This window comes from Serinus canaria, chromosome 18 (genome assembly GCF_022539315.1).
Source record: "Serinus canaria isolate serCan28SL12 chromosome 18, serCan2020, whole genome shotgun sequence".
NCBI classification, from domain to species: Eukaryota; Metazoa; Chordata; class Aves; order Passeriformes; family Fringillidae; genus Serinus; species Serinus canaria.
In genome coordinates this window covers 2,287,988-2,315,069 of record NC_066331.1, presented here as the reverse complement: position 1 = coordinate 2,315,069, position 27,082 = coordinate 2,287,988, and the positions used below count along the sequence as shown (strand labels likewise).

The window sequence follows — 27,082 nt, the reverse complement described above, 5'->3', positions numbered from 1 at the left end:
TGCTCTTGGCATCTCTTTATTCAACTCTCACCCATGGGTCGAGTTCGTGTCCTTCTCTAGCAAGACCAAGCCCCTGTGGAGGTTGAGCAAACCAAGGTCAGGTGTTCCCTCAGCCTCCCAAGGCCAACTCCAGACCTGGAGATCACAGCTTGTCCAGCCCAGGGCTGTGTTTGGGGTGTAGGGATCAGCTGCAGCCACACCAGCACTGCAGCCCCACCAGCACTGCCCGAGCACAGGAGCTCTGCTTAAACACCAGCAGAGGAGCCTGGTGGGACTCTTGGTCTTCTGACATGTCCCCTCCGAGTCTCTGCGAGGGTTTGTGGGTGGAAATGAGCAGTGCTGGAGCTGCCACTTGCCTGGCAGGGTTCTGCTGGCTCTGAGCTCTAAGTGTCCAGCTTGGCTCTGTGCACCGCAGGGCGCTGGGGCTGCGTGGTGTCGTTGGCCACCACCGTGGCCTCTCCAAAGGTGTCAATGCACCTGCCCACAGCCTGCAGGATGAGCTGTAGGCGCCTGTCCAGGGCCAGCAGGTGGGGCTCGGTGAGCACAGGGGCCAGGGGGTCCTGCAGGAGCGATTCCCTCATCACCTCGCTGAGCCGGTACTCGGGCTCCGCCAGGAGCTGCAGGCGCAGCCACGTCGTTCTCTTTATTCTGGAAAAAAAAACCAAATCAACACTTTAATGCCTCCCAGCAAGAGCAGCTGAGCTCCTTGACAGCAGCAGGGCAGAGATGGGTGAAGGAATTTAAAGAATTTTAGAACAGAAGTTCTGTAATGTTAATTTTGCAAGGCAGTGAATTTTTTTTTTTTTTCAGAATAAAAATTTCATCAGTAGCTCCTCTACTTCTCTCTTTGTTTTCCCAGAGTATTTGTACTGCAAATTTCTGTCAGCAGAGAGAAAAACATGACTGAAGTTCTCAGTAGTGAGTAAGTCAGAGATGACCCAGTTCCCCAGGTTCCTGCAGGGTGGTGCCATCTCCCCAAGGATGACATTTATGAGATGGGAGCAGAGGAGGAGGTAAATGAAAACACATGAATGAGAAAATATCTTCTGTCAAAACTCTGAGCACAAAGAGGGAATATTTCCTGGAACTGGTGTAACTGTGACTTTCCACCTTAGGGGGTACTGAGGTTCAAATGTGATTTGCTTTGACAGAAAATGGGATGAAAAGCTGCAATCTTGGAGTGCTTCTGGGCATGAAATGAAGTGTTCTGAAATCATTTGTTTAATCCTCAGCAGAAATGTGTTGACTTCAGCATGTATAATACTGAAATAAATCAGTGGCTGTAGTTGTTGCCCTTTGAGTCTTGGAAACAAAGTGGTTCATGTTTATGGAACCATTTGGATTCAGCCCAGCCAGAATTTTCAGGTGGAAAAAGGTGAAGTCAGATCCATTTTAGGCAGCTCAAGAATTTGTATTTTTAGGCTGTTGTTTATCAAGGGCATCCATGGGGAATGTTGATCTGGATCTCTGCAGCTCCAACAGGCCATGTGCTGTTTGGGAAAGGCTGCTCCAGGTGCTGGGGACAATCACTAAGGAAGGAAAGGACCTTTAGGACCATCAAGTCCAGCTGCTGTCCCAGCACCATCAAGCCACGTCCCCAGGTGCCACATCCACACATCACTCAAGGAATTCCAGGGATGGTGACTCCATGATTTCCCTGGGCAGCCTGTGCCAATGTTTTACTACCCTACTAGTGTGCTTTACTACCCTTTCCAGGAAAATTGTTTCCTGATATCCAATCTAAATCAGGAGCGTGTGTGGAGCGAGGTGTGTGCGGGCAGCGGCACAAGGGAAGGAGGATGCTGCTGCCACAGGGCCAGGCATCACCTTCCCACATTAATATCCCTGAAAAACCTAAAATAATCAATTGATCAAGTGTGAGGGCTGATAAGAAAGCTTTAAACCCCAGCTGTGAGGTGCTGCTGCTGCCAGGGGAGGCTGTGCCCAGAGCAGATGTGAATGAGAATCTGTGCGCTGTCCTTCGAGGCAGGGCCGGCCCGGGAGCTGCTGTGGGTAAACACCAGCTGTGTTTGCTCTGGTCCCAGCAGTGCTTGGAGGTGGAGAGAGGGCTGCTGTGACCCGTGGGGAGCAGCTGGTGGAGTGCTGGAACAGTTACACAACAAACAAACAGAGCACAGAGAGGGCTGGGATGGAAACGCTGCCACCAGCCCTGCTCGGCTCCCACGGGGGCTGTGACCCTGTGCCTGGGCTGGACTGCTGAACCTTTCACCCCGAGCCTTCCAGGGACTCCAGCAGCCTGCCCGGGGCTGCTTCCAGGCCTGGCTGTGCCTCCAGGAGGGTTTGGATGCTTTCAGGGAAAGGGCCATCTCATGGCATGGCTGTATTTGTGCCACTCGTTGGCTGGGAGAGGAGATCTGCAGGCTCCAACGTGTGGGACAGGCTGGGAGCTGGGAGAGGCACATAAAACAGACTCAAATCTGCTGGAAGCCAGGCTTGGAGAAGAACTCAGCTGGGAATGAGGTGGATGTGTTTAACAGGCTGCTCTCAGCATCCCTGTGCTCCCAGGGATCCTGGCTGGAGGAACTTCCCTGCTCACAAGGCTCAGCTTGGTGTTGGAGCAAGGAGGAGACTCGGTGGGCTGAGTCCAGGTTGGTGGTCAGGACAGGCTGAAATTTGTGGCCTCTGTGTGCTTGCTCAAGCAAAACCTCTTCCCTTCCTTCCTGAGTGGTTTTAGATGCTCTCCCACTCCAAATGGATTGGCTCTTGTGGGAAATGAGGGTTTGTGTGTCTCCCTCAGGTAGCACAAGTTGTTTTTATGCTGCTCCTGGCCCTTGTTTGCTTATGTCGAGGTGTTCAGCTCCTCTTACCACTGCCTTTTACAAGAATTAAATTATGAGGAGTTTCTGGGAGGTGGATCTGGAAGAATAGGAATGCTGTGACCTGTGGATATCATGGTATGAAGGTCAAATTAAGAGGCAGAGTTAATTTCAAACTGCACAAAATTTCAAGAGAAGGATTCCCTGCGAGGCTGCAATTAGAAATGAAAAGATTTGCTGAGTGCAAATAACAGTTCTTGAAATTAAAGGTGTGTGGGGAGAGTGCAGTTACCACCCTGAGGGGGAGAAGGAGCAGGTAGAGCAAGGAAAAAGGCTCCACATCTCCTGAAGACAAACCCTAGGAAAGAGCAGCTGCTTCTGCCTCCTAAATTTAACTTGCAGCTGCTGATTTATGTGAATGAATGAAGGGGGAACATAGGGTTGAAATGATGAGCTTCTCCTTCATGCCTTGAGAAGAGGAAGCTTGATGAAGTGCATCAAAGCTCCACCAGGATTTTGGATGGAGATTTCTGTGCTCCTTGAGAGCACCTCGTGCTGATGGGCTGGGAAAGGCTGTTAGAACTTTCTGGAAGGGTTTGATCCATTGGACAGCATCTCCTGGTGTGCCAGTGGATGTTTTTCCACTCGTGATTGCCCTGCTCCAGCATCCAGCCCACCCCTTGGCTGGGATTAGCAGGGTCCTCCTTGAGCTGCTGGAGGGAGCCAGGCCAGGGTGACCTCCCCAGTGACAGCAGGAGCTCGGACATTCCTGGGAAGGAATCTGCAGCTGGAACTTACACACAGCACTGGGACAGCGGGGCCAGGATGGAGATTTCATCGTGGGAATGCCGCCCAAACCTGGGGGGTGAAGCAGAGTTCAGAGCCTGCCCTCTTCCTCCTCCTCCTCCTCCTCCTCCTCCTCCTCACCACCCCTCCCCACTCCTCCCCTGCCTCACCCTCTGGCGTTGTCCAGGTGCAGGAGGAAGCCATCGTCCCCAAACTTGGTGAACATCTCGTAGTGGTGCCTGTCCATGTTCCCTGCAAAGGCCACACAGAGGGACACAGCTCGCCTTGCAGGGAATTTGCTGAATTATCCCAAGATTTCTTTCAGGTCTGCCTGGAGGATTTGTTGTCATGCTGGAAGTGCCCAAGGTGCTGCTTTCCCTTTGGTGGGGTGGGTCTGGGGGCTCCCCTGTGCCCCCACAGTGGAGGGGCTGTGGGGAGACAGCAGCCCCTCTAAAAAAGGAAAGGAAAGGAGAAAGGAAAGGGAAAAGGGGGAAAGGGGGAAAGGGAAAAAGGGGAAAAGGGGGAAAAGGGGGGAAGGGGGAAAAGGGGGAAAAGGGGGAAAAGGGGGAGAAAAGGGGGGAACAAGGGGGAATAGGGGGAATAGGGGGAAAAGGGGGAAAAGGGGGAAAAGGGGGAAAAGAAAAACGAGAAAGGAGAACGGAAAGGAGAAAGGAGAAAGGAAAAGAAAAGGGAAAAGGGAAGGAAAGGAAATCCTTTCCCCCCAATCATTACCTATCAGGAAGTCGAATATGGCCATGTCCACAATGTTGAGCAGCCGGTTGCTGTTGCTGTAGGGGTAGATCTCCCTCACTGTGTTGCAGTAGAGTGGGTTCACTTCCCACCTGCAGGAGATGGAGAAAAGGAGACACTCTCAGCTGCTTCTGCCATGCCCCAGAAATACCCCCAAACCCATCTTCCATGGGAAGATGTACAGGAGAAGGAAATAAATCTCCCCTTGTGCATGCAGGAGGCTGGAATTGAAACACAGCCAATGGAGCAGCAAATGTGGGAAAGGCTGTTAGAACTTTCTGGAAGGGTTTGATCCATTGGACAGCGTCTCCTGGTGTGACAGTGGATGTTTTTAATCCATGTTCACTACAGGTGTTTTTGATTGGTCCTTTACTGAAAACACCATTGGCTAATTAAGTAACCACCCTTTGGTAAACAAATCTCTGTAACACATCTACATGCTCACAATACCAAGTGCAGCAAGTGAAGATAAGAATTGTTTCTCATTCCTTTCCCTGATCTTCTCACAGCAAATGGTTTTAAGGGTTATTACACTGATTATTACACCAATGATGGGCTCCCTGAAGCCTGGCCTGGGTTATTTCTGCAGCTCTGTCCGTGTGTCCATGCCCTGCAGTGCAGATTTGGGGAGCAGCCTCATTTACCCACTTACTCCTCTTTTCCCTCGAAGGAGTAGGAGCGGATCCAGGGGTTGGGGATGGAGAGCCGTGGGGCCAGGTTGAGGGAGGGCAGGAAGGCAGAGAGGGAGCCCTCCAGGAGGTGGGGGCTCCCACACACGGCGTACTCCGTCTTGCACATGTACGGGCACTTGGCGAAGAAGCAGACGTTGCTGGCTGGGAGGAGAGCAGAGAACAGGGTGTCCCAGACTGCAAGGCAAGGTGTATTCGATTTGCCATCTGTGTGGCAGCTGGCTTTTGTCAAGTGGGCAGTTCTCCTTATCTCTTCCACAATCATTCTTCCCTCTGTCTGCTGATAAGAGGCCATTGGATGTCCCTGCATGGCTGATAAGAACTGCAGCATCCCACTGGGAGATGCTCTCCCAGAGGGAGGAGCCAAGCATTCCTACCTGGATAGAATCTGGAGATTCTGGAACACCAGCACGGCTTCTCCACTGGATTTCCCAGAGGAGCAGCAGCTGCCTCTGCCCCTTCAGAGGCAGAGTGCACCCTTCTCCAGGATCCCTGCTCCAGCAGAACCAGCCCTGGCACTGCAGGAGGGCTGAGCCACAATTCCAGTGGCACTGCTGCCAGCCCCTGACCCACAGGGTGTCAGGCTGTGCTCTGCCTCTGCCAGGGCTGGTTTGGTTCACTGCATTGTTCATTTTATCCTTTTATTTTTCTTCCCTATTAAAGAACTGTTATTCCTGCTCCCATAATTTTTACTTGAAAGCCCCTTAATTTAAAATTTATAGCAACTCAAAGGCATTCTCCATTTCAGGGGAGGCTCCTGCCTTCCCTTAGCAAGCAGCTGTCTTTCCAAACCAAGACACAGGGAAAAGGGGCTGTGGTCTCCAGGAGGGTGCTATTGTGGCAGCAAACCCCTAAAAGGGGAATAATGTGCATTGACTCCATGACTGCAGAAGGCTGATCAATTGCTTTGCTGCACTTGATTGCTTTTTTATTTTATACTACACTATACTCCTAGAAAAACCCACAACCCTTGCCAGCTTGGTACAGCTTTGGCCTAATTGGCCAATCAATCAAAACACCAGAGTCCAATTAAGAAATCCCTCTTTGGTAAACAATCTCCATAACACAATCCACGTGTGCACAACAGCAGGTGCAGCAAATGAAGAGAAGAATTGTTTTAATTCTTTAATTTAATTTAATTCTTTCTCTGAGCATTCTCACAGCCTTTCCCAGGAAAATCCTGTGGAAGTTTCTCTCTGTTCAGAGGATGTGTGGTTACCACAGGGTGCAGAGTGGCCTGGGCTGAGTCTTTCCCTCTCTTGTAGCAGGTCTCTGGTTGGGTAAGAAGTTCCATAGACTCTATGGATCACAGAAGGTTGATGATCTTTCTTTATTAAGAAACCCATTGCTTTTATAGACTAGCTCACTACAGCTGTATTTGACTGGGCCTTTACTTAAAACACCATCACCACTGGCTAATTAAGGAACCACCCTTTGGTAAACAAATCTCCGTAACACCTCCTACATGTTCAGAATACCAGGTGCAGCAAGTGAAGATAAGATTGTTTCTCATTCTTTTCCCTGATCTTTTCACAGCCTTTCCCAGGACAGTGCCTGGCAAAGTTGTGTTTCTCTCTGTGCCCACAGAGCTGCTGCCACTTTTCCCCACCGTGGGACAGTGATTGTTGCTTGTGGCAGGGATGGAGTGAGGGGGAGCAGATGGGAAGAGGCCCAAGGAGCTGCAAATGAGTGCAGAGCAGTTTAGAACCCCCTGTTTGATGGCTGTTTCATGGAAACACTCTGGGGAATCCAAGGGAAAACCCAAAGCATCCATGCCATGGGTGTCAAGCTGCCAAATCACAGATTTGGGTCCTGTGCTAAGGGAAAGGTTAAGAAAAAAAGGCCGAATGAGAAAATCTGGTAAATGATTCCAGCTGGAGGGAACCTCTGCAGTAACCATGTCTTTGTGCATGTTTAAGCCAAGAATTTAATTTCTGCACCACAGCATGAGTCCTGCAGCCCCTTTTCCTGCAGCCCCTGCCCTTCCTCCCAGTGTGGAACACCACAGCTTTGGGTCAGCTGTGAAGGGACCTTAAAGACAATTGGGGCCACAACTTGCCTCATCCTGAGCCAGCCTTTGCCCACCTGGTGACACGAAGAAGACGCTCTGCAGGACCTCGTTCTTGGTGACCTCCAGGATCTCCTTGGTGACGTTGATCAGCCTCCCCACTGTGGGTGGCACCCTCCTGAAATCCAGGATCCTGCACAGAGGGGACAGGGGATGCTGCTGCTGCACAGTGGGCTGGCAGGTGCTGCCCCTGCCCCTTCCATCAGTGAACCAGGAGCACTTGGATCGCTGCACCCAGACACTTTCCAGCAAAAACCCCTCTGGGCCAAAATACATCTCTCTGTGTTTGGATTTTGGTATTTTAATAGCTGCTGTCTGGAACAATCTGGATGTTCTCCAGCATTCCTGTCTCTTTCCCTAACACTGCCTTGGTTTCTCCCACCCTTTTACACAAACAGGGTCCCCCAAGGGCCAAAGCAGCCCTTCAGGCCCTTCAGGCCCTTCTACAATGTTGGTTTGACACGGAGCAAGGAGGTTGATCCTGCTACAACGTGGCTGAGGAGGCACCCCTTCCTCCAGAGGCACTCATGCCCAGCTAATTCCTCAAAAATACTCTGAAAAACCTCAGGGCCTGGGGCAGGAAAGCATTCCTGGCAGCCAATGGGGAGCTGGTTGCTGAGTCAGTAACACGGGGAGAGCTGGCTAATGCTCTGCTTGGCTCCTTGGGTAATGCCCCCTGCTCCTGGGAATTGGGCACAGAACAGGATTTAGCCTGTTACTTATTGAGCAATGTTCAGAGAGAAAAATAATGTTTGCTTTTATCCAGCATCTTTCAGCTCTAAAAACCACAAAGCATTTCAGAAAAGCAGCCTGGCCTCATTTTTGTGGCAGTGGAGCTGCAGGGGTGAGGTGGTGGTGGCTGAGTCAAGCAGAGTCACTGTGAGGATGTTGGGGCAGAGCTGGGAAGGGAAACTAGCTCCCTTTCTTCCCTTTCTCAGAGTCTGAGCTACAGGACTTAATTTAGTCCTGCTTATCCTATGGAAACTGGAGATCTCCACCCACCCTGACCATCAGAGATCACCTTCCTCTGGTGTTCAGAGGAGGCAAGGGCTGCTGCCCTCATCTTCTGAGAAGGATATTTTTGATTTTGTTAAACACACACCCTGCTGGGAAGAGGTGCCAGGTTAATTGCTCATGATCTGAGGGCTTAAAAGTGCATTTCTGCAGTTTGTTAACCCAAAGCACACCTTGATGGCTGATGGAGTGTGTGCCTCCCTCACCAGCGGGGCACCTAGGCTGTGCCCTGAGCTCAGATTGGCACCTGGAGGCAGGGGAGGGACAATGAGTGACAGCCAGGTGAGAATCTGACCTGTTCCCACCTGGACTGCACTGCCCTCATGCAGTGGGCAAGGCAAAGCTGACTCTGGGGTGTCAGGCGAGATCCAGGAGGATCTCCTGGAGGATTCCTTTCCTTTCCCCTTTCCTTTTTCCTTTTCTTTCCTTTTCCCTGAGCCCTGCAGGGCTTTCCCCAGAGCTCTGGTGGCCGGAGGAGCAGCAGGAGGAGCAGCAGGAGGAGCAGCAGGAGGAGCAGGGCCGTGCCAGCCCTACCTGTCCAGGTGGAAGGCAGCGATCTCCGCGTTGTGCCGCTGGAAATCCACGAAGTAGAAAAAATCCTCAGGAGTCTCCTCCTCACGTTTCTGCCTGGGAGAAAGCAGGGGGTGAGCCCTGGGCAGCCTGGACGCTGAGTGGTGGCACAAGGACAGCTGGTGGGCTCGGGGACAGCCCCTGTGTGGCTGCACTGGGGACAGGGTCAGAGCCCAAGGGCTCAGTGCCCAGCTGGAGCCACCACCCACCGTGCCAGGGAGCAGCACTTGCACCCTGGGGGAGGCAGAGGAGCTGACTGGGGCTTTACATCTGCTTCAGCAAGAGCTTAGACCCCCTTAGGACAAAGTTTCAGGTGGTGTTTGTCACATCCCCTGGAGGCAGAGGAGGGCTCAGGTCTGATGCTCTCCAATCCCTGATGTGGGAGCTCCATTTAATTCCATTTTCTGGCTGGCACACAGTAGGTGCATCACGGGAATTTGATGCTCAGCCTTAACTCCTGGGAAAAGGGGTGGTAACTCCTGGGAAATGGGGTGGTAACTCCTGGGAAATGGGGTGGTAACTCCTGGGAAATGGGATAACTCCCACTGGAGTGTTAACTGCTGGGAAATGGGACAGGACACAGGAAATCCCTCCTGGCTCAGCAGGCCATGGATGCTCTCCTTCCCCCCCAGGACCTGATGGACACTGGGCAGAGCTGGATGGAAACCCAGGGGAGAGGAGCTGGCTGCCTTCTGGGTGAGGATTGATGATCCCAGCCCACGTGCTGCCAGCTGCTCTGCTCACACATGGACAGTGAGAGGGAATTGATGTGAAGAGTCCCAAGGGGCTGCAAATAAGAGCAGAAGGAATTTAAATCCCCTGCTTGATGGCTGCTTCTTGGAAACACTCTGGGGAATCCAAGGAAAACCAAGGCAAACCCCAAGGTCTGCTGGGGAAGAGCAGTCCCTCATGGCAAGGATCTCAGGAGAACAAGTGTCCCAAGGTCCTTCTCCACCTGGCACCCATGGAATGAGACATTTCCAACATCAACAGCAGTGTGGGAACGCTGGTGTTTACCCAGGTGTGCTCCTGGGTGTTGTGAGCAGCCAAGAAAAATGAAAAATAATGGAACATTTTCAGGTGCCCAGGTAGGGAGGGCAGGAGAGGGGAGGTGTACCTGGGACCTTCCTGTGCCAGGGAGGGTCCCAGCCCACCCTGCAGGGGCTCAGGGGGCTCTGCTGGCCTTACCTCATGGGCTTGAACATGGCTTTCCCAAAATCCTGGAACCTGAGGACCAGCTTCAGGTGCACACCGCTGGGCTTCACCACTTGGGGAGGAAAGGGGGGGTTAGCTCCTGGGAGGGGGGGGGTAGCTCCTGGAAATTGGGGTTAAATCCTGGAAATGGGATGTTAACTCCTGGAAATGGGGTGTTAACTCCTGGGAAATGGGGTGTTAACACTTAGGAAAGAGGATGCTAACTGTCTGGAAAGTGGGTATTAACTCCTGGGAAATGGGATGAGAACTCCTGGGAACATCCCAGTTACACCCCCCGGCCCAACCTGGCTTTCCAGTGCATCCCATCACTTCTTCCAGCTATTCCCCTCTCTCTCTTCCCATTTATTTTCCCCTCCCCCTTGTGCCATAGAGCAGATTTCCCTTCAGCCCCTCTGTTCCATCCCCTTGGGGGCTTTTTCCTCCCTCCCCAGCAGAACCCAGTGCTGTCCTGGTGTCCTGACACCCACAGCGATCAGGCTGCTTATGGAAGTGCTGGAATTATCACCCCTGAGTGTTAAAAAAAGCCTGGACGTGGCCCTTGGGTTGAACTCCATCATTTCAGAGGGCTTTTCCAACTGGAATAATTCCATGCTCTATGATCCCAACCTCTGCTGGGTTAATGGGAGGGAGCAGAGCCTGGCTTGGCATTTCCCTGGCCGAGCTGTGTAGCCACACTTCTCTTCACAGAGAAAAGCAAGGCACAATTCTTCCCAAGAGCATTTCTGGGTTTCACACTCTCTGAACCTCAGAGAAAGGAACAACAATTCTTATCTCATTTGCTGTGCCTGTGTTTGTGCCAAAGCAGAATGCAATGTGGAGATTGATATCCAAAGTGATGGAGTTTTGGTTCCTTGGCCTGCCAGGGCCAGGTGTGTGTGTGTGTGTGGGTGTGTGTGTGTGTGTGTGAGGAGTGTGGGCTGACAGTCATGATGTTCAGTGCAGGTGTGTGCAGAGTTGACTGCTTGGCAAATTCAGCTTAGATGTAATGTAACATAGTGTAATATAGTATAGAATAATATTACTATGATTATTATTATAATTATATTATTATATTATATATGGTGATTATTATAATAATCATAGTGTAATATAGTATAGAATAATATTACAATATTATTATTAATAATAAAGTAATAATTATTATACTATAATTATAATATAGTTATATATTAATATAACATAAATATAATTAATAAAGTAATTAATTAGCCCTCTGATAAGCTGGAGTTCTCCTCATCATTCTCTCCCCTCGTCGGGGCTGCCTGCAAATTCCACCGAGCTGAGGATGGAGCAGTTGGCGATGGCACGTGGGGACCCCGGGTGTCACACTCACCCTGGCTGCAGTCACAGGCTCCCAGCAGGGCCTTCTCATCCTGGCTGTAGTCTGCAAGGGCAGGAGGAGCAGTGAGAACCTTCCAGGCTCCATCTCTTGCTGCTGGCCCCCGGCAGGCTCCAAGGAGCCAATCCCCCATCCCCAGCCAGTCCCTGGGTGTGGGTGCCGTGGGACAGGGAGAGAGAAGCAGCAAGCGTTTCTCACGGCGGTTCATGAGGATTTTTAGGGAGTTGTAAGGATGTGATAACTGGTTAAGAATGAGCAATCTGCAGGTGGTGTTCTTCTAGTTTGTCTTTCTGTTCTTTACAGGCTAGATTTAAGGAGGAAGTTTTTCACAGAAAGAGTGGTCAAATACTGGAATCATCAGCCCAGGGAGGTGGTGGAGTCACCATCCCTGGATGTGTTCAAAAAAAGACTGGATGTGGCACTTAGTGCCATGACCTAGTTGAGCTGTTAGAACATGGGTTGGACTCGATGATCTTAAAGATCCCTTCCAACCTAGAAATTCAGTGATTCTGTGATTCTTCTCAAGGACAGAAGGTGTGTGAGGAAGGTGTTTTTGCTAACGAGCCAATCAAACGGAATGTATGCTATCACTCTATCCAAACCTCACGGTTCTCTTGAATAAAACCCTCTTTGCTCTTTCTACAACCCCTCCTCCCGCCCGTTCCTGTGTCATTCTCCGTGCCCGAGCCCTGGGTGCTCACCGGCGCTGATGGTGGGCAGGTCCCGCAGGTCCCGCAGCAGCCTGCTGACAGCGGCGCTGGAGCGCGGGTACAGCCCGTCCCGGCTGATGCCCAGCTGGAACTGCAGCCAGCCGGCCTCGGCACGCAGCGGCAGCGGGGCTGCCACCGTCAGGTTCAGCTCCTCCCGGTACTGCTTGTGTCTCCTGCAAGAGAGGAGGGATGGGGATGAGGATAAGGGAGAGGTTCAGCTCCTCCTGGCACAGCTTGTGTCTCCTGCAAGAGAGGAGGGATGGGGATGAGGATAAGGGACAGGTTCAGCTCCTCCTGGCACAGCTTGTGTCTCCTGCAAGAGAGGAGGGTCAGGGATGAGGATAAGGGAGAGGTTCAGCTCCTCCTGGCACTGCTTGTGTCTCCTGCAAGAGAGGAGGGTCAGGGATGAGGATAAGGGAGAGGTTCAGCTCCTCCTGGCACAGCTTGTGTCTCCCGCAAGAGAGAGAGAGGCATGTGAGAAAATAGCTTTGTTTTCTCACAGGGGACTTGTGAGACTTTTTTAGGGAGTTGTAGAAAAACGATGCTAACTTGTTAGCACAAACAACCTGCAGGTGGTGTTTTCCTCCTCTGCTTTTCTGTCCTTCTCAAGGGCTGTTTGTGAGAAGGATGTTTTTGTTAGTCAGCCAATCAAGCAGAATGTGTCAAATCTGTCTATAAAAGAGAGGATTATTTTTGTATTAAACACTCTTCTCCTGCAACCCAGCCTTGGAGTGCATCTGTGCCATTTCTTGCTCAACAGTGACGGAGACCTCCAAGGCTGGAAGGGAAAGGTCACTTATTGCAGCCAGCAGAGGACAGAGCTTTGGTTTCTCATTAACAGTGTCCAGCCCACGTGTGGAGCAGCCAGTCCTGACACAGGGAAAATGGAGTTCAGTTTGCACTGAAAGTGCCAGGATCCATGCAGGAAAGCAAACAGGAGCTGGGGGCTGATAAGGAGTAGGACATTAACCAAGGCTGGGATGGAGAGGCTGGACAGGGGAAAGTGCCACATGCCTGGCCAGACCCCACCAGAGCCTGAGCAGCGAGGTCTGACCATGCCCCGAGGCATTTATCAGCCAAGGAACAGCGCTGGGGGCTGGAAAGGGCTCCTGAGTGCTGGGGGTGTCTTTATTTCCCTGCTCAGCCCAGCAGCTGGGGCTTGGTTGGGATTTTTCCATCAATTTTCCATCACCCTTCTCCATCCAAGCAGGCTGAGCAGAGTGGTTAATCTGGCTGTGAGCAAGGCTTGAACCCTTCCAGAGGTGTTCCAGTGGTGTAGGAAATGAATTTGTAGAAAATTCTTAAAGTTGGATAGAAGGTTTCCATAGTGTGTATGTAAACCTTGAGATAAGAAATGTTGACTTAGAAATATTATGGAATAAGACAGACATGATGGAGAGAGAAACTGAACTAAAAAGAAGTTTTAAATGATAGCTTTGCAAATGAAAGTAGATAGTTTAGAAAAATAGAAGTGTGAAAGATGCATTGTAGTAAGACTTCTGAAGAGTAATTTTAGATGGTTAGCTTTAAAACATTTATAACATAGTGTATCAATACTATCATTTGAAACTTGTTTTTAGTTCTATTTTTCTCTCAAAAATGTTTTATTCCACAGTATCTCCAAGTCAGCATTTCTTATCTCAGGGTTTATATACACATACATACTATGTGAGCCTTCTGTCAGGCTTTGAGAATTTTCCACAAATTCATTTCCCACCCAGTGGTATCCTGGGAGACCTCTGGGAGCTGGAGGGACAGGTTGGATGTGCAGCTCACAGGAGCCTGTTCCCTCTCCCAGTCTGTTTGTCTTTCCACTGCACTGGGCCAGCCACAGCATGAAATCCACATGTGCATGGTCAGAGGGAGCTGGAGCACTTCCCTCCCTGACCAGCTCTTTGCTCAGGAGGCAGAAAATTCCCTATGCACATGGAAATGGCCCTGGATGCCATCAGCTCCTCTTCCTGCAGAGGAAGCTGAAAATTCCCTGTGCCCATGGAAATGGCCCTGGATGCCATCAGCTCCTCTTCCTGCAGAAGAGGCAGAAAGTTCCCTGTGCACAAGGAAGTGCCCTGGAGTGCCATCATCACTACCATGCACAGGAGGCAGAAAATTCCCTGTGCCCATGCAAATGGCCCTGGATGGCATCAGCTCCTCTTCCTGCAGAGGAAGCTGAAAATTCCCTGTACATCTGGAAATGGCCCTGGAGTGCCATCAGCTCCAGCCTGCACAGGAGGCAGAAAATTCCCTGTGCCCATGGAAATGGCCCTGGATGGCATCAGCTCTAGCCTGAAGGGGAGGCAGAAAATTCCCTGTGCACATGGAAATGGCCCTGGATGCCATCAGCTCCAGCCTGAAGAGGAGGCAGAAAATTCCCTGTGCCCATGGAAATGGCCCTGGAGTGCCATCAGCTCCAGCCTGAAGAGGAGGCAGAAAATTCCCTGTGCCCATGGAAATGGCCCTGGAGTGCCATCAGCTCCAGCCTGAAGAGGAGGCAGAAAATTCCCTGTGCACAAGGAAGTGCCCTGGAATGCCATCAGCTCCAGCAGAAATGCCTTGACCCCCGGCCTGCTGCCCTTCCCATGGATAAGTGAGGCACAACCTTAATGAGTTGTGAGGCACTAATAAAGCCTTAATTAATAAATGAGGTATTAACCCTGCCACAGCCAGGGACGACAAACCCCAGTGCCATGCACAGGAGTGACTCAGGAGTTTTCCCTAGGGAAGCTGCCCAAATATTTTACCATATTTGCTCTCCTGCTGCCATACACACAGGCTGTTCCCCCAGGGTGAGCAAGGCATTACTGAGGGGGGAAAAAATGCAGTGGTTATGCAAGGGGAGGCAGATCCCAGCCCTGCATCCACATGGTCCCTGCCCAGGCTGAGCCAGTCCCTTCCCAGCCTTTCAACCCAAAACACAGCTCTCTCTGCTTCCTTCAGGATTCCTGAAATATTTCCCTGGAAAAAACCAGATCTCTGCAAAAGGCATAATGATATAAAACCAGGGTTCATGTCTACCCTGCTATAAATAGCCCTGGGGTTGCCCTGGCTTTCAGCTCTCTGCTGGGCTGGGAGGGAGGCACAGCATGGGGTGACACTGCTCAGGCCACCACCATCCTGAAGTTTGGGGTTTTGAAGCTGCTCCTTCAAGGATAAAAATAAGCTCTGGAGTTTCTAAGGGATTTTTTTCACTTTGTTTTGAAGAGGTATGGCGGTTTTCTTATTTTTCTGTTTCCTCCCTGCATCCTCATCAGTCTCTCCAGCTGGTTCTGCAGCCTGCAGTCAAAGTGCTGGTCCTGACAGGTGCTGGGAGCAGACAGGGCTGGGCAGCAGCTGGTCTGGAGGAGCACCGTGGAGCAGGACACGCTCTGGCCATGGGTGTCCCATCAGGATGTCCTGGGGCTGCTCCAGCTGGCAGAGCCCCTGTCCAGCTGATGTCCATCTGCCTGCAGAAAGGAAGGCAGACACGCTGTGCTGGAGGAACTGGCTGAAACTGCAGCTTGTTCCACTCAGGGGAGCGTCCTGCTGCTCCCAAAGCTGCTCTGCCAACACCCACATCCAGGGGTGATGAGAAAAGTGCTGTCATTCTGTCATGGTGAGCAGAGGATGCCCATGGGCACTCAGCCCTGAGCCCCTGCTGCCTGGCTCTGCATGTGGAGCTGCTGTGGACCTTTTGCTCTTCAGTCCTCAGCAGCAGCAGCAGCAGCAGCTTGGTTGAGCCCATGCAGTGGGAGAGAAGGCCATGGATTCCTGAGTCCCACGAGGACCCTGCCCTGGCCACATCAGAGAGGACACGGGCTCTGCAGGTGAGGCAGAAATTCCTCTGTGCCCACAGCAGATTAACAATCCTATAAAATCCATCAGCTCTGGTGAGTGCCACCTGATTACATGTTCAGTTTGCAGCACTGCTGGTTGTTGGCAGGTTTTTGCAGGAGCAGTTGTGTCACCTCAGCCTGTGCTCTCTGGAGGTTTCACCCACTTATGAGCATCATATATTTTATTTCTGAGTGAGGAATAATCAATACTCTGCCTTCTTCCCTTCCTGGAGGTGCAAAGCGAAGTCAGTCAAGGACAAAAGGCACCAGAGTGCTCCTCCCAGTCACAGCACAGCCAAACCTCGGGGCAGGAGGGGAAGGGCAGCACAAACTCCATCTTTTAACAATGTGGTGAATAAAGCTGGAGAGGGCAGACTTCTGACTCTCCTGCAAGAGAGGCTGCAGCAAGGGGCTTCTGATGGTGCCATCAATCTGTGAGCTGCCTTGGTTGAAATCCTCAGTTCCCACTGGGATTTTGCTGGGGAAACATCCACCTTGGTACCCAGATCCTGATGTCTTCAGCAGGCAGTGCTCAGCTCTGAGAAGATGCACCCAGGGTGGGTCTGTGGCACAGCCAGGGGTTCTCAAACCCACCAGCCATGGGTTTCAAGTGCTGTGACAAAGGATTCAACAGGATCCAGACTGGAGACAGGGCAGAGCCTGGCAGGGATGGCCCTGGCTGAGCACCGAGGTGGCTCCAGACCCTGGTGCTGCTCAGGCCATGAAGGTTCATTCTCTGTTCCTTCCATTATCGCTTCCCATCAAAATCTCACGTGGAGCCAGCACTGGGAGAGTCCCACAGGAGCAGGAGGAACAGGCATGGAAGTGGAGAGAGCACTTGGGAATCCTGCCTGTGCAGCTCAGCAGCCACCTCACAGGGGATGGGAGGAGTGGGGGCTGCTCCATGCTGGAAACCAAACCTGGGCAGCGGGGAGGTGCCAGGACAGGGGTCCCTGGGGTGTCTCCAGGACATGCTGCCATCCCCTTGCAGGTGTCCTGTCCCACAGAGGGGACAGTGGGGGAGGTGATGCCATGAGCTCAGCATGCTGGGAGCTCTGTGCTCTGCTGTATCCAAGTTTGTGCTGGAGTGGAGAAGTTCTGGGGGTGCAGGGAGCAGCTGTGGGGTGCTGAATGCTTCCAGCCCCAGCCCTCGTGGAAGGGGGGTTAGATCAGGGATTCCAGGTACAGATAATCAATGCTTGGAGCTGGCACTGAGGGTCACTGTACCCCCCCAGGCAGTGACCACAGGGCAGGGACAGTCCCACCCCAGGGGCAGGGGATGAGGGAGTTTCCTCCTTGCTGGGCTGGGAGAGGCAGCAGGAAGAGGGCTCTGAGCTGGGGGTCCCTTTCTCTGGGGCTCTGGGAGACACCAGGAAGGAGCATCCCAGCAGAGCCCCTCAGCCCAGCCCTGGGGGCTGGAGGGGGGAGGGCACAGAGCCAGAATGGGGGGGGCAAGCTGGACTGGGGATGCCAGGGGATACCCAAGGGACAGAGGTGCCCAGGAGAGCTGCCCAGAAAGGGAGGGGTACCTGAGAGGGGGTGTCCAGAGACGGGGTGCCTGGGGGTGCCCATACAGGGAGTACCCAGGGGATGCCAGGGCAGGGGAACCCCTGCAGGGGGTGCCCGTGCAGGGGGTGCCCAGGGGGTGCAGGAGGTGGACAAACAGAGGGTGCCTGGGAAGGGGGTGCTCAAGACATCCCAATGCATGGGGGAGTCCAAAAAAGGGGTGCCCAGGTGATGCCAGGGAAGGGGGTGACCATGCAGGGGGTGCTCAGGAGATGCCAGAGAAATGTCCCCATGCAAGGGGTGCCCAGAAAAGGGGTGTCCAGGAGATATCCGGGAAAGGGGTGTCCATGCAGGGGTGCTCAGAAGGCACCCGGGAAGGGGGTGGCCGGGAGATTCCTGTGCAGTGGGTGCTCAGGAACGGGGTGCCCAGGAGATGCCCAGGGAGCGAGGGATCATGCAAGGGGTGCCCGGTACGAGGGTGCCCAGAATCTGCCCACACAGGGATTGTCCGGGAAGGGAGTGCCCAGGAAAAGAGTGGCCACGGGATATTCGGGAAGGGGGTGCTGGGGAAGGAGGTGCCCAGGAGATGCCCAGGAAAAGAGTGGCCAGGAGATGTCCGGGAAGGGGGTGCTGGGGAAGGAGGTGCCCAGGAAGGGAAGGGAGTGCCGGCAGACACTGGCGCACGGAGTGTCCAAGAAAGGGATGCCCAGGAAAGGGGTGCCGGGGAAGGAGGAGATGCCCAGCAAGGGGGTGCCGAGGCGATGCGCGGTGCGGGGTGCCCGGGAGCCGGGCCGCGCGGGGGATGCGCGGTGCCGGGCGCGGGGGAGCCGCGGCTGCGGGACGCACCTGTTCCAGCGAGCCGCCTTCCGCCGGTAGTAGCGCAGGGCTTCGCGGGCGCCCAGCAGCGGCTCGGCGGGGCCCGGCGGGGCGGCGCGGTACAGCGGGTGGGCGAAGAGGCGGCGCAGCGCGGGGGCGGCGCGGGGGGCGCGGGAGAGCGGCGGGCGCGGCGCGGGGGGCGCGGGGCAGGGACAGCCCGGGGAGACCCTGCCCAGCTCCCGGCGCGCCCGCGGCCAGAGGTGGAAGTAGAGGTCGGCGGCCAGCAGCGCCCCGAGCAGCAGCAGCACGGCAGGGCGGTCCCGCCGCGGGCCCGGCATGGTCGGTGCGGGCTGGGGACGGGGACAGGGACAGGGACGGGGACGGGGACGGCGCCGGCGGCGGCTCCCGGGGCAGGGCGCACGGGGGAGCTCGAGCGGCGGAGCCGGGGGGTGCGGGCACCTCGGGGCGGGGACCGGGCAGGGCGCTCGGGGCCCGGCGCGGGGGAGCGGGGGTGGGGTACGGCAGCGTGGGAGCCTCCCCCGGACACGGTGCCGGTACCGGTACCGGTGCCGGAGGGGACCGAGCCTAGCGGACCCGGGCTCTGCCGCCCGCCCAGCGCAGCCCCCGCGCAGGTGGCGCGTCCCCCGGCCGCCCTCGTCGCCAGCTTCTCGTCCCCTCTCCCGAAGGCGGAAAGCGGGCCCGGGAGAGCTTTGACCGCAGCTGGAGGGTGTTGCTGAGGTGCCGGGGGCTCTGTGGGAACGGGGAGGAGGTGCTGGAACCCCTCCCGTGTCTGCGGGCAGGGCGCGGGTGGGCTCTGTGCCCCCACAGCTGGGCTTGCAGCCCCTCCTGGGGCTGGCGGAGGGGTCAGAGGCCGCTTTTATTTTCTTAATTCTTAAAAAAAAAACCCGTATAGTTGAGGGAACTCCTCCCTGCCGTTTGCTGGGAGCGGCTGGGCCGTGGGGATGAGCTCGGGCTGGAGCATCCCGCGGGATGGAGAGCGGGGCGTGCAGCCCGGCCGGGGACCGGCTGGAGAGCGCAGCCAGGCAGCGAGAGCGGCTGAAAGTGGCGGAGCGTGACCAGACTGGGCTGGCTCCGGCTCTGTGCTGAAGGGAGAACAGAAAATAAACTGCAGAAAGAGCGAGAAGTCGGTTTTGTTTTCAGCTGGCCGGAGCAGCACGGCGAGGGGAGGCTCTGGGAAGTGCCAGCGCTGGGATGGGGAGGTTGGACGGAGCAAAACATCGCAGGGGCTGCTGGCTGAGCATCTCCTGATGTCCGAGATGCTCCTTTGATCCAGAACGAGGGATAAAACAATCCCCTAGGCTGCGTGGTGGCTGCAGAGACCTGAAGCAGTCCTGTCCTCTTGGTCCTCTGCTCTTTGGCAGACGGTTCTTCCTCTCCTTTAGAAATGCAATTTCAAAACTGCTCAGTCTTTTGGCATTTGAAGAGTTTGGGTTTCAGGTTTGTGGGTTTTTGCCCTGAACTTCTTTTTCTTTATATTATTTTTCATAATACCAAATTTTATGTGTTTTCCACTGAAGATTTACAAGCACAAAGTGCAGCTGGTGCTGCTGTGGCCAGCAAGGATCAGGGGGAGGAAAGGATGTGGAACACTCCTTGGCTTTTGGGGACACAAGCTGTGCCCTCTTTCTGTGCTCTTTGGGGACAAAATTGGTAAAATGATTGCACTTGGTTCCCTTCAGGCTCCAGACCACACATGAGGTGTCCAGAGGGGAAATTTTAGGCTGTTGTGCTGGAAAGGTGGGGGGCAGGCTCAGAGGTGCTGGGTTGGGGTCTGCAGGATGGGAAGCCACAGAGCTGATCCTTCTCAGGAGGAGAGAAGGAGCTTTCAGGACATGAAGCTGGAGGCAAACAGGGGGAAATGAGTGCCAGCTCACTGTCAGGTGGCCTAGGGGAGAGCAGAGGGGCTGTGCTGCAGCTGCACACTCTGCCTGGGGACACCCTGCTCCTCAGCCCCTCCAAGGGCAGGTGACCTGGCAGCTTCCCCAAACAGTGACATCATAAACCCGAGATGGAGCAACAGCCTGTGTCTAACAACAAGAATCTTCTTCTTCTATTTTTTAAACTCATTTTTATAAAGATTGCCCCGATTAAGTTAAGCCCCCAGATGAATCCCCAGCCCTGCTCCGTGGCTACCAGCCCGTTGAGGGACACCCACAGACTCACTTCAAACTCAAAGAACAACTTTGGACAAACACTCCACCAAAAACTGGCTGATACTTGCTTGGCTCCTAATCCTCCCTGAGCTGTTTCCCCATTGCTAATCTCTGCCAGGAACCATTAATAAATCTTCCCTGGTTTGCTAATTCTGGACAAAGGCACCAGGAACCAGCAGTGCCTGGGCCCATGCCCTTGTTGTTTGCATGCTCTGCAGGAAGATTGTTTGGCTTTTAATGAGGCTAATTAAAAAGAAACAAAAAAATAATAAATCAATCCCATTAATCTGTAATAAGTGCTACAATCCTTCCCAAAGCAGTTGGGACTGCCAGCTCCCAACTGGCTGCAATGCAAAATCACTGTTGGTGTTATTTAGAACAACTCAGTGGTGCTCCATAATTCCACAGTGGTGCTTCCATAATTCCACAGTGGTGCTTCCCTGCTCACCCATGGCCTGGAGTCCCTTGGAGCAGGGGGATCCTGCTGAAGCTTGTCCCACACACATCTCCTCGTGTTCTGCTTTCTTGGCTTGTGGCTCCTCCTGCCCAGCCAGGGTCCCTGGGCTGCAGGTGAGCATCACTGCCCACCCCAGGGCTCAGCAGAACTCATCCCAGCCCTCTGGAAGGGGTGGATGTGTTCCTAAAATTAACCTGGAAATACTATTTTGATAGGCCACTGACAGCTCCAGCGGAACCCAATTACCATTTGGAATTACCATGAGATAATTTGCCTCATTTGCTATTTAAAGATGGGGGAATAAAAAGCTCCTTCTTCCAGACAACTGCAGAGGAGAAATGTTCAGGCGTAGATGATGTCCCAAAACATATCATTAAAGCTTTAAATAAATGTATGATGACATCTCAGAGTAAGAAATACTTCCTTTGTAGCTCAGATAGGAGCCAGCCAGGTAATTTTCAAAGTCATTTTTTAATAAACAAAGGATATTCCTCTTGTTTTTCCAGACACACAACTTACAATATTTGGAGTTTTAAGTATGTTTTAAAGTTTTAAATTCTTTCACACAGTATGGATTTAAAACCCATCTTCCTTAGAGATGCCTCTGACTTGCCAAAAGGTAAATGCCTCTGTCTGCTGCTTTTTGTCTTTTTCACTTGAAATGCTGCAGAGCTGCCCTGGTCCCACCCTGCAGACTGTCATGTTTGCAAAAGGGAGGAGATGAGAATTATCCCTTTCTCACTGCCCTTAATTAGGAGGATTAAACACCAGGGCAGCTACACAGCACCACAAAGGAGAGGAAAAGATCAGCTGGAGCAGAGTTCTGCATTTGCTGCTGCACTGAGAAGAGCACAGAGGTGCCAGGAGCAATCCTGCAGCTCTGCTCCTGCTCCTGGTCCAGCTGGGACTCAGAGCAGCAGGGCCATGTCCTCTCTGCATGGTGCTGGTGGTGATGGTGGTGATGGTGGTGGTGCTGATGGTGATGATAGTGGTGGTGCTGGTAGTGGTGATAGTGGTGGTGCTGCTGATGGTGGTGGTGATGGTGGTGGTGGTGGTGGTGGTGATGGTGATGATGATGGTAGTGATGGTGCTGATGGTGATGATGGTGCTGGTGGTGATGGTGGTGGTGGTGATGGTGGTGATGGTGATGATGGTGCTGGTGATGATGGTGATGGTGGTGATGGTGGTGGTGATTGTGGGATTCACATTTTCTGAACCTGAGAGAAGCAGAGAAAAGAATGATCAAAACAATTCTTATCTCATTGGCTGCTCCTGTGTTTTGCCAATTAAAATGCAATATGGAGATTGTTTACCCAAAGCGATGGTGGTTGTTTCCCTTGGCCAAATGTGTGTGCAGACTGTCGGTCAGCAGAGTCACAACATTCTGAGCAGTTGAGTTAAATTAACTATTTGTACAGATTCAGCTTAAATGCAATGTAATATAAAATAATATAGTATAATAAAGTAATTAATGAACCTTCTAATAAAATAAAGTCCTCCTTGACATTTCCTGCCTTCGTCGGCATTGCCCCGCTTTTACGATAGGTGATGGTGGTGATGGTGGTGATGGTGGTGATGGTGGTGATGGTGGTGATGGTGATGGTGGAGATGGTAGTGGTGATGGTGGTGATGGTGGTGATGGTGGTGGTGATGGTGGTGGTGGTTGTTTTGGTTGTCCTCATGGTCCCCAAACAGCACCTCCCAGCCTGGGCACAGCCTCACACCAGGGCTGGGATTTTGGTTTCCCAGGAGGGTGGTGCCTCTCACAGGGGGTTCCCCTCTGCCTGACCCCCCAGGGCTGGGGCTTTCCCCCCCACCCAGGATGGTGTGAGAGCCCTCCCAGTCTCTGCTGGTTTGCTGGGAGGAGCTCGCGCTGTTGCTCTGGGCTGTCTCACGCTCGGTCTCAGCCTGTAATTAAAAATGAAATATTTGGGCCAAGTGCTCAAATTAAGAACACATTTTGACAGCTAACAACACCGAGGAGAGCCCTGGAGACCCTGACAGGGCAATTAGTGCCTCTCCACTCGCATTGGAGAGGAGTCTTGAGAGAAGAAGCGTGTTCACTCCGGAGGGTTTTTGGTACAAAAATGCAATTATAGGGTATAAAAGGAAATGTTTAGAAACACACAAAGCGGGAGTGAGTCAGGAGCCTCCTTCACCGCAGGACAGGGAAGGCAGAAGAGAAGAGGTGCCCCAGACATGACACTCTAACATTTCCCCACCCCTGGCTGCAGCTCCCATCAGTGGTTTCATTTCTCTCCTCCCATCCACCTCTCCTGGCTGCTGTTCCACGCTCATCCTTTGGCCTCAGCGAGCTCCCAGCTGCTCAGCGCTCGGGAATCTGGGTGGACCCTCTCCCTCTTGGCAGTGAACTTGCACAGCTAAGCCCAAACAAGAGGAAAGCACCTCCATGGACCGAGCGAGCTGCTCTTGTGTGCCGGGACCTCCAGCACAGCTTTGCTTCCCCCTCCCTCCCTCCCTCTGAGCATCCCTGGAGCTGGCTTAGAGCAGAATCCTGGGGAGCTGTGGCAGCTTTCCATGGTGAATCCCAACACCAAACCATCCTCTTCCAGGAGGGAGGGGTGAGCCATGAACCTTGTGGGGTGTGTGGGGGCTGGGAAGGCTCCGCACGCTCCCAGCGCTCCTGTCCGAAATCCAGCGGGTGGACACCAAGCCTGGGAGCCTGGAGAAGCTCTGTGCAGGCAGAGCTGGTGGAGAAGGGTGACCTGCAGGCCCTGAAGAGCTGGGGTGACGTGGAGCACAGATGACACAGGGCTGTTTGTCTTGGACACGCCGGGATCGACCGGAAAGCGGCGCCGACCTCTTGAGCAACACCGGGGCTTTGGCCGGCCGGGCAGGGGCTCAGCCTCTGCTCAGCTCATAGGATCTGATTTCCAAGATAGCACAAACAAAACAATCCCTCTCCAGTGGACTCCTGGCTGGAGCCAGCCCTGCCATGGAGACAGGAACAGCCTGCTGGTGCCATTAAAGGTTAAATCACAGCAAATCCCATCCCTCGTCTGCAAGCGTTATTTAATGAGTATTTACTTTGTGGAATTGCCTTTATTGGTAGTTAACTGCATAGAGGTCTCCGTGGGACAGCTGGTGCACCATTTGAAAGGAATATTCCTCAACCCTTGCTGAGTGAAATTGTTTTTGTAGACAAGTGGAGGCTTTGGGGCCATTAAGAAGATAAAACACAGATTGTTTGCAGAGGGTTTTTATTTTATTTTAATGGCTTTTGAAAAGAGCAGCTTTTATTGTTTTATTTGTCTGTTGTTAGCAGGCAGAAGGGCTGGAAAGAGGCACAGATGTTCATTTGCTGTTTGGCTGGGCCAGGCCCCAAACCCAGGGCAGAAGGTTTGAACCTCTCTCTGAAGCTGCTGAAACATTTTCCAAGTCTTGAAATGGCTCCTCTGCTCAGCACTTTCTCAGTAAAACCACTGAGGGCTGGGGTGGGACTCCCTGCATAATAATTTAAAGCCTTGCCAGTGGATGAGACAGTGTACAAACCAGAGGAAATGAAGGGCTTTGTGCTTCCTTCCAGTGATGGGAAAATCACAGATGGATCCCAAACCTCCAGCTCTCAGCCCAGCTCCAGTTCATCCAGACCACAGAAGAAAACAGCCAATGTCCAGTTTTGGGCCATGGCAGGCTGTGATGGACATTGGGACACCTTTGTCCTCAAAAGCAAATCCTCTCAAGGGAAGAGCAGCATTCAGGAGTTAACTGAACATTGTGTCCCTCCGTGGAGGAGGCAGCCTGACTCCTCTGTGTCTGCAGGAACACTGGGTTCCGTTGTTTAGAGGGGGAAATTTTTTCTCATTTTCTAAATCACCCGCCTTTCTTCCCAGCCCAGCTGATGGGTGCAGAAGTTTTGGGGGTGCAGAGGACAGGCCCTGCACTCCATCCCTCTTTTTGTTGTGTGAGGCCTCCACAGGACAAATGTGAAGGGTCTGTTGTCAGGGAGAGATCAAAAATGAATATTTACTCACTTGCTGCCCATCTTCCCCGTCAAGCTGTGAGTGGTGATTGCAGCCATTGCTGAACTCCCAATTTATTCATGACATGCAGATTGCAGGGCCATAATTACAGCTGGGGTTGCTGTCATTCTGCTGGATCCCTGAGGATCCACAACTCCTGAGGGATTTCCTGCTCATGTGGCAAGGTTTGGCTTTAGCTGGAGACACAGTTAAGGAGGGGAAAGCTGCAAAATGTCCTTGAGAACAAGGTGACAGCTGAGCTCCTTCTTTCAGCAGCTTCTTGTGGTGACAGTGACAGAAAGGGACACCAGAAGGACAGGACAAGAGGGAGTGGCCTCGAGCTGCACCAGGGGAGGTTCAGGTTGGACATCAGGAGGAATTTCTCCAAGGAATTGGTGGTCAGGCATTGGAAGGGGCTGCCCAGGGAGGAGGTGGAGTCCAGTCTCTGGGGGTGCCCAAGGAAGGCCTGGATGTGCCACTCAGGGCTTCCCTTCCCTTCCCTTCCCTTCCCTTCCCTTCCCTTCCCTTCCCTTCCCTTCCCTTCCCTTCCCTTCCCTTCCCTTCCCTTCCCTTCCCTTCCCTTCCCTTCCCTTCCCTTCCCTTCCCTTCCCTTCCCTTCCCTTCCCTTCCCTTCCCTTCCCTTCCCTTCCCTTCCCTTCCCTTCCCTTCCCTTCCCTTCCCTTCCCTTCCCTTCCCTTCCCTTCCCTTCCCTTCCCTTCCCTTCCCTTCCCGTCCCTTCCCTTCCCTTCCCTTCCCTTCCCTTCCCTTCCCTTCCCTTCCCTTCCCTTCCCTTCCCTTCCCTTCCCTTCCCTTCCCTTCCCTTCCTTCCCTTCCCTTCCCTTCCCTTCCCTTCCCTTCCCTTCCCTTCCCTTCCCTCCCTTCCCTTCCCTTCCCTTCCCTTCCCTTCCCTTCCCTTCCCTTCCCTTCCCTTCCCTTCCCTTCCCTTCCCTTCCCTTCCCTTCCCTTCCCTTCCCTTCCCTTCCCTTCCCCCAAACTCTGTCCCTGCATGAATTAATTAAATATTCACACACTTTCAGATCAGATATTGCACACAAACTCAATTTTATCCCAAGTCATTAAATTCATTCTTTAAAGCCCATTTTTAATGTGTCCCAGTGGGAGCATTAAAAGAACATTTTGTGGAGTTAGAGAATTGTAGCTCTCTGCTACAAGCACTAGAAGGGGGACTCAGGAGCTGGGGACACAACCAGGCAGATTTCAAACCCAGAAAGGGTCAAAGTTAAAGGTTGAAGAAGAAAAGCAGCAGCTCCTTGAAAGGCATAAGGTGAGTTTGACTCCAAATATAATTTAAAAAAACCAACTTTGTCTTTCAATAAGCTGTGATCCAGAATGATTCCTTCCCAGCCTCTAAGGTCTTCCAAACAAACAATATTAATTCCTGGGGACAAAAAAAAAACAACCATTCCCCTCTCTCACAGGTGCCCTCTGCAAATTGAATTCACAGCCCTGAAAACCCAGAGCTGATGCCAAGCATTTTAATCTTACCAGAAGTAAACAGTGAGCCCCAATTTACATAAAAATCGAGGTGTGAAATGATTTCAGTGCTAACATTGTGACACTCTGAGTGTCTGGGTGACTTTGGGGCCTCTCAGGGCTTCCTAGGTGGATGCTGCTGCCACAAGAGATGCTGGCCGTGGTTCTTTTCAGGGGTTTGTAGGAAAAATTACCTGGGGAGAAAAAGCTTGCCTCAGGAAAAACCCCAAAGGCAAATGGAATGGAAAGAAGGAGCAGGCTCTCCAAGGAAAACTCTGGAAATCTTCCTGGCAGGGGAATTTGAGGGGGGTGGGAGGTTTGGGATGCTCCCTGTGCCAGGCACGTGGTGCCAGGGAGTGACATCTGGTGGCACTGAGGGTGCCCAGTGTTTGTCCCTGACTTTCCTTCATGCTCATGTTGGCCAGCACTGCCTGAGAAACCCCTGGGAAGGAAAAGGGGAGCAGAACTCCTTTGTGAGTGAGGAGCAGCCTCTGTGGGAAGGGCCCTGGCAGGGGGAGCAGGAGCTCAGCTGGCCCTGGCCTGGGCAGGGCCACTCCTTGCAAAGCTCTGAGGTGTCAAACCTCCAGCCCTCTCCACTTATGGGATGAAATTTCAGCTTGTGGTGAAAAGAAGCTCAGGAAAGATGCTTTAATGGCTGCCTCTGATCTGAAAACCAAATATTCCCTGAATTGCTGCCCACACAAGGAACACATCCCTGAGCTGTGCTGGAATTTACTGCAAGAGGATGCACTGAAGTTTATCCAAGCACAGAGGCTGCATTTGGAGACCTTTGGAGATTACTTTTATCTTCTTTCCACTGTTAAATCTGGCTCAGCTCTGCTGTGCTTTCCCACGAATAAAATGTGCTGCTGATTACTTCTAGGAATCATCCATGGAGTGTTTCTAAGGAGCTGCTCAGCTG

The 27,082-nt window shown here is 52.9% G+C and overlaps 2 protein-coding genes across 3 annotated transcripts; one reads left to right on the top strand and one right to left on the bottom strand.

The window, feature by feature from the left end:
* FAM20A (FAM20A golgi associated secretory pathway pseudokinase) lies at positions 1 to 18,443 on the bottom strand. The gene is made up of 11 exons (XM_050981490.1): positions 18,083 to 18,443; positions 11,910 to 12,091; positions 11,203 to 11,253; positions 9,843 to 9,921; positions 8,619 to 8,711; positions 7,088 to 7,203; positions 4,966 to 5,146; positions 4,296 to 4,405; positions 3,734 to 3,815; positions 3,576 to 3,635; positions 1 to 648 (listed from the first exon to the last, which is right to left on the bottom strand). The coding sequence occupies exons 1-11, from the start codon at positions 18,388 to 18,390 to the stop codon at positions 384 to 386; spliced, it is 1,527 nt and encodes a 508-aa protein (XP_050837447.1). The 5' UTR covers positions 18,391 to 18,443; the 3' UTR covers positions 1 to 383.
* LOC127060250 (uncharacterized) lies at positions 18,292 to 24,302 on the top strand. 2 transcript variants are annotated; one of them, XM_050981491.1, is made up of 2 exons: positions 18,292 to 18,391; positions 21,253 to 24,302. In XM_050981491.1, the coding sequence occupies exon 2, from the start codon at positions 21,621 to 21,623 to the stop codon at positions 22,077 to 22,079; it is 459 nt and encodes a 152-aa protein (XP_050837448.1). In that variant the 5' UTR covers positions 18,292 to 18,391; positions 21,253 to 21,620; the 3' UTR covers positions 22,080 to 24,302. The 2 variants fall into 2 exon arrangements, 1 of the variants encoding a protein (XP_050837448.1); XR_007779056.1 differs by lacking the exon at positions 21,253 to 24,302 and adding an exon at positions 20,657 to 21,090 and having other exon boundaries at positions 18,302 to 18,391.
* Positions 24,303 to 27,082: the final 2,780 nt, after the last annotated feature.